General features: G+C 44.5%; 1 protein-coding gene across 2 annotated transcripts; it reads left to right on the top strand.

Annotated features, from left to right (window-relative positions):
* The first annotated feature begins 1,775 nt into the window (after positions 1 to 1,775).
* Positions 1,776 to 6,309, top strand: LOC136542030 (beta carbonic anhydrase 5, chloroplastic-like). 2 transcript variants are annotated; one of them, XM_066534266.1, is made up of 9 exons: positions 2,244 to 3,009; positions 3,107 to 3,162; positions 4,122 to 4,283; positions 4,383 to 4,431; positions 4,523 to 4,636; positions 4,738 to 4,791; positions 4,907 to 4,989; positions 5,088 to 5,193; positions 5,531 to 6,309. In XM_066534266.1, exons 1-9 carry the CDS (start codon positions 2,911 to 2,913, stop codon positions 5,726 to 5,728), a joined length of 921 nt encoding a protein of 306 aa, XP_066390363.1. In that variant the 5' UTR covers positions 2,244 to 2,910; the 3' UTR covers positions 5,729 to 6,309. The 2 variants fall into 2 exon arrangements, with proteins under 2 accessions (XP_066390362.1, XP_066390363.1); XM_066534265.1 differs by lacking the exons at positions 2,244 to 3,009; positions 3,107 to 3,162 and adding an exon at positions 1,776 to 2,159.
* Positions 6,310 to 6,452: the final 143 nt, after the last annotated feature.

Below are 6,452 nucleotides of genomic sequence, written 5' to 3'. Positions count from 1 at the left end.
TGAAGAGCCGGTAGAACTTGCTGGGCAATATATAACACCCAAACATTGCTTAGAAAAAGGGTAGCGAGTGAAAAGATGTTCTAGAGTTTCACCTTTTGTATCAAGAGATCAAAGAATACAGGAATATATGATGGGAGGTCCAGCCTGCCCGGTCCATACACGTAACTTGACAGACTTGGACAGTGAGAAGCAAGCTTCTGAAATTTTCTGCCAGAATTCCTAAAAAAATAATTCTGCCGGCCTGGGTCAGCCAATTAATTATTTTTCCAACTATAAAAAATCAGTGGCCCACCCTGGCCTGACTTCTCCTATTAGCATGGTACTAAGAGCAACCTTAAGAGACTCTCCATATACTTCGTATTACTAGGTATAGAAATTTTGATGAAAAAATATCCTCTAATAGCTTTTTTATTTAGTTATCCAAATATTGACATCTTCTATTCTAGATTTATCGCTAGACAAAGATAGAAAACGAGAATGACTCTCTATAGTACACATAAAATATAGAAAAATTATTGAGAGTGAAAAGATATAGAAAATGATTCTTATGAAATGATATAGAAAATGATTCTTAATATATTTTATTATGTATCCAGTGATACTAATTTAGTATAATAAATTTTGATGTTGTTCTTTATAAATTTAGTTAAACTTAAAATAGCTTTAAAAGTTGATTTAGTTTGGAGAGAGCGAGAACTTGTTTCCGTTATGGACAAGCTCTTAAGCATTGCAAGACTAACGGGAAACAATGTAAAAAAAAGATTGTGGTAAAAAAATGTAAAAAAAAGACTAACGGCAAACCACTGCAAATCACCAGCCGGCGGACGTTACGCTGGGCCATCTCAAACGTCCACAGTCCACACCGCAGCTAAACCCAGTGGCAACCCGGCACGTACAGCTTCCTCCTATTGGACCGGGCCGAGTCATTTTCCAAACACAAATCAATCCCGGCAACAGTTAGCCCGATCGTTCGGTTTCGGGGAAGGCCCAGCACCAGACATAGCTGCTGCCACAGCCCGCAGACCTTCCGTTGGAAGCGTGGGTGGCGGCTCCTCCCATTTTCTGGGGCGCACGACCAGTAAAACGTGGCCAGCTCATTTCAGCACTACTTCAACTGTACTCACTCCGTCCTATTAAAAATATTATTTTTTATTTTTAAACTTATTGTTTGGCCGCTTGTCTTTTTCAAAATTTTCTATGTAAATAATAAAATAAATAAATAATTATTAAAATATCTTTAATGATAAAATAAGTTATAACAAAATAAATAATATTTATATAAAAATTTTGAATAAGACGAACGGTCAAATAAGAGGCTTAAAAGTAAAAATCGATATTTTTAATAGGACGAAGGGAGTACTCTTTAGTGAACGAATATTATTTTTCTCTTACAATATTTCAGTATAAGTATTAGTATAAGCTAAATTGGCAGCTTCGTCCCGTCGTCCGGACTCTGCCACCCTCTGGATCCCCCGCTCTCGCAGTCACGTGGCCAGATCCTCAGCCGCAGAACCGCCCCCGAGCCATCTGTACTTCTGTAGGGGTCCAGATCAAGTGGACGCCGACGACCCCTACCGATTTTTGCCGCAGCCTGCAGGGAACCGACCAACCGGGGATAATCCCGAGCGCGCTAGACGGCTAGAGCGAGCGCGCATGAGTCCGCACGTCAAGGTTGCCGCGGACGCGGACGTCTTTCCGGTCGCTTTTTTTTTTTTTTGTGTGGCCCCTGTTTCCGGGCTCAGTTCCGTGCCGGAGTCGAAGTGTGTACTGCAGCAGGTGATGAAGATAGGCATGCCACTCATTGCCCGTGTCAGATCCGGAGCGGTTGTCTTCTCTTCTCTATAGAGCCAATCGCAAGCGGCGCTGCCATGGAAGTTGGGAGGGGAGCGCACGTGCCCGTTCAGAATCCACCACAGTCGTCGCCTGTGCCTTTTCCATTTCCAGGTCATGCAGCGCACGGCACTGCTTCGGCTCGCCGCTGCTGCTTCCACGCGCGCGTCCTCAGCTTCCGCGGCGCGGCGGCTGTACCCGTCCTCAGACGGCGGCAGCGAGGAGCACGCGGCGGCCACTCGGGAGGATGATGAGCTTCTCCCGCCGCCGCCCCACAGGCCGGAGCACACCGATGAGCGGCGGCTGCATCCTCGCCGTGGAGTGCATCGGTGAGCATGGATAGTAGATAGTAAAAGCTTGCATTCGAACACTTCTGCTCATGCGAATACCCCGTGTGTGTTTTTTTCCAAACACAAATGAATACCCTTGTTTCTTGTTTTTTTTTTCTCGCCACTGCAATCATCTTCGTTTTCGAGTGCAAGAGCATCGTCGATATGCTCATTGTTCAATGGCGGGTCATGGTGGCCGCACTCTTCTTCTAATCAATCGTAAAACGACGCATGCGTATGGGTATGGGTATGGGCACAAGCAAATCCAATCACTCTACCGTGACGGGTTGCCACTTGCCACAAATAAGGTTTGTAGGCCATTGATTACTGCGGACCCAATTAAGGTCCTGTGGTCCCACCGCAACCGCTCCAGCAACTAGGGAATTCGACGGTCAGGATGCTTCCACCACACCTCCAATCCGACGGCGGAAACGCCATCCGCACGTCCCGCGCGGTCCGTCGGTCGCTCCTAGGGCCCACACTGAACCATTGAAATTTCAGCCCCAGACAATTGGACAGTTCAATCACGTTAATTAATTACTTTCCCGAAAATTAATAATTAGTTAAAAAAAGCACCGCCTCGACCTCGTTTCCTCCGCCCCCATCGCCGTCGTCTCCTCCGCCTTCCTGTCTGTCCGCGCTCCCCACCTCCCCTAAAAAACCCCGGGCAGCGGCGGCCATTGCCGCGCCAAGCTCCCCCGTCCTTGAATGCCACAGACCCGGACACCACGACGCCCACCCCCGTGCTCACATGGCTAGCGGCGTCCTCCACCGCTCCGCCTCCCTATGTCTCCGCCCCGCCGCCGAGCCAGCCGCCGACGGCTCCGGCCGGGGCCACGGCGCGGTGATGGTGAGCTGCTCCCCGCTCGCTTTCCCCATTTCCTGGGGTTTCCGATTCGCTGGGATTCCTTTTTCGTTGATCTCTGGGTTTTCTGGGGTGCCCGCAGATCGGTGATTCCAGGACACAGCGCGGTGCTGCTCTGCGGCTGGGAGGATCTAACCGGTGAGTTGAGTCGACCCCGTCTATAGTTTCTGCTGCTTTTAAGTTTCGATGAGCGATCAGGTCACGCAACCTGTGTGTCTTTCTGCTTCCATTCATTCCATCGTTATCGGCGCAACCTCCACTTGAATCCTTATCTAATCTGTTATCTGAACTTTTGGGTGGAACTCCAATTGCCTGTAGCTTGGTCGGTTTGCTTGATGTACGTTTCTATGGGCTAAGCTAGCCTCCTCGGTGGCTGTAGTCTGTAGCTTAGCTTGGTGAATTGTGCTGCGCAAGAAATGAGATCCGCGAATTGGGAAATTGTATGTCTGGGGTGCGTTTAGCTTAGTCAACTAGTTGGTTCTGTAATTTAGATCAACGTTCCACTTTCTTACGATTTGGATTTGGATTTGAATTTGCAGTAGCCTGCAGTACACTGTTGTCGGATGGAAACGCTAATGGTAGATGGATATATTTGTTTTCCCCTGTGTGGATTGACATATTGTAAGTGATCGTTAAGTTGGTGCTTGGTACAGCTGAACTTGATTTTTGTTGTTGTTATTAATACTGTACTCACGATCGGTTCCAATTTAAGCCTATCCTAAAACATCTCTTTCACATAACTATATATTTAATATTATCAGCTAGTTAGTGGTTTTCTGCTGGTGTCCTGGGATAGTTGGTGAATGGTGAATTAGAACAACAGTGCGGTGACATTCTCCAAGCAGAAACGCTAACACTTTTCTTTCTTGCTTTCTTTTTTTTTTTTTTGGGGGGGGGGGGGGGGGGTTGACATCCAATTACTACCAGAAATTAGATAAATTTACATGGGGTTTTCCAGTCAAGATTTTCCATTTCCTTGTATGCTGAATAAACTTACTACCAGAAAAACAATCCTCCAGAGATCACCCTGGTTTCCAGTCCACCCAGTTCTTAATATATTTGGGCCTAAAATTATTCAATAAGATTTTCTTCTACAGGAGAGAGTTATTATCTGTCACAATGGCCGCCAGAGATCACACTGGCTTGACCCGACAACTTCTGGATTTTCAACATGATACAATGGATGAGGTAGGTGCAGAACACGATCCATTCGTGGATTTGAAAGCGAGATTCATGGACTTCAAACACAGAAACTATGTGTAAGTGGATCATGAAGTACAAAACATATCATTCACCTTAATATTTCACAGTCATTCTTTTTTATTTGTTGACATTGCTATATCTGGAACTATGGACAGGGAAAAATTTTCAACTTACCAAAGTCTTGCCCAGCAGCAAACACCAAAGGTACATGATAATGACTTTGATAGCAAATCATTTTAATATTGGCATTACGAGCCTTATGGGATTACTTTTGGTTTTCTGTTCTTGTGTGCAGTTCATGGTGGTTGCTTGTGCTGACTCCAGGGTCTGCCCTACCGCTGTTTTGGGGTTTCAGCCTGGGGAAGCATTTACAGTTCGTAATGTGGCAAATTTGGTACCACCATATGAGGTATTATCAATTTTGCGCATCTTTACGTTGTGATTGAACGCTTAAAGCAATGCAATTCCTTTGTAGAAGTACTGACAGTAAACAAAATGTTGCAATACCAGCATGGGGGGTCAGAGACTAGTGCAGCACTAGAGTTTGCTGTCAATACACTACTGGTATGAATTTATTGTGTGTTTCATTAATGATTTGTCTCTTTTCTCCTATTTCTCCCTTTTTGCTGAAGGAACATAAGCATTCTTGAGACTGACACATTTACCTTCATTTGCTCAGGTAGAAAATGTACTGGTGGTAGGCCACAGTAGGTGTGGGGGCATCCAGGCACTAATGAGCATGAAAGATGATTCGACCTCCGGGTAAAAGTTATATATAGCCATTTCTTCATTACATGTTCTTTTGGTGTCTGTTTAGACTAGTCTCTGAATTTCTTCTTTTATTTATTTTATCGACACAGAGGCTTCATTAAAAACTGGGTTTCAATTGGGAAGAGCGCAAGGTTAAGCACGAAAGCTGCAGCTGGAAATTTGAGTTTTGACATGCAGTGCAAACATTGTGAAAAGGTGATTCTTGGGTGATGTGTGATCACGAGCCTTATTTTAAAAAAAAAAATATTGCCCAATGTAGTGCACAGGATCAATCAATTCCATGGCTTTTACTAATTCCGATTCATCTCAAGATCTTGCCTGCAGATCCTATTGTTCTTCCCTGTTCGTAGTTTGTATCAATACTAGGATTAGATTTGGATGTCTAGTAGTTATACAATTCAAATTTATCTTGGCAAATATATTGGTTTCTTTTGTTCAAGGTTTATGTAGTCATGGTATGATATTACTAAGCACAGTGAAGAGCAACCACTCACATGTCTGACATGTATCGATTTCTTCTTTTTTGTTACAGGAATCAATAAATAGCTCTCTGTTGAACTTGTTAACATACCCATGGATAGAGAAGAGGGTGAATGAAGGTACTTTGAATCTTCATGGAGGCTACTACAACTTTGTTGATTGCACATTTGAGAAATGGACGTTATTGTACCGTGAAGGGTTGGAAGGTGGAAGCAAGTATGCTATAAAGAATAGGTCCACCTGGTCTTGACCAATGAAGGCCTTGTTTACTTGGGTAAATTTCACTCTGTCCCCTGCAGTTCAGCATGGTTTTGCTTTGCCACTGCGTTGTTCATTTTCATTGCACCTTGCTCCATTGTGGCATTGATGTTCTGCAGAAGCGAGTCCCTGTATCAAATAACTGTTGCAAGGCTGTTGGCATCGTCCATTGCCACGCATGACACTATGCCACTAGCATGTCAGCTTCAACTGTGTATTGTCGTATTGCATAACATGGGCAGGTGCATCAGCATTATAGCAGTTATTTGATACCGGAACTCTCCACTGTAGAGGTACAAACCCACAATGGATTGAGGTGCAACGCAATGAACAATATGGTAGCAGAGTGAAAGTCTGTGGAACTGCCGGGGGCAAAGTGAACTTTATCCAATTATTTGTGTGTTGTTTTCCGGTTGAACATTGAGAAAATACGAATAAGCTGCAGGATCAGTCATAGTGCATGTAATTGTCGCCACATTTGGCGTTACCCTGTTATTGTAACATGTGTACCTTTTGCTGTAACATTATAACTGTGAGATACAAATATCATACGGCCTCGTCAAATTTGCTTGATGTTGTTCGTTCGAAAGAGTCGGCAGTGGAAACTCTGATATTCTACATGTTCCAAACTAAAAAGGTACGAATAGCACTGTAGTAGCCGAAATGACACACAGTCCTTCCCTTTCCCTTCTGTCTCCCATCAGTCACTCACTTGT

The sequence above is a fragment of the Miscanthus floridulus genome, chromosome 3 (assembly GCF_019320115.1).
Source record: "Miscanthus floridulus cultivar M001 chromosome 3, ASM1932011v1, whole genome shotgun sequence".
Classification (NCBI taxonomy): Eukaryota; Viridiplantae; Streptophyta; class Magnoliopsida; order Poales; family Poaceae; genus Miscanthus; species Miscanthus floridulus.
The sequence above is the reverse complement of the archived record's forward strand: the minus strand, read 5'-3'. Positions and strand labels throughout refer to the sequence as shown.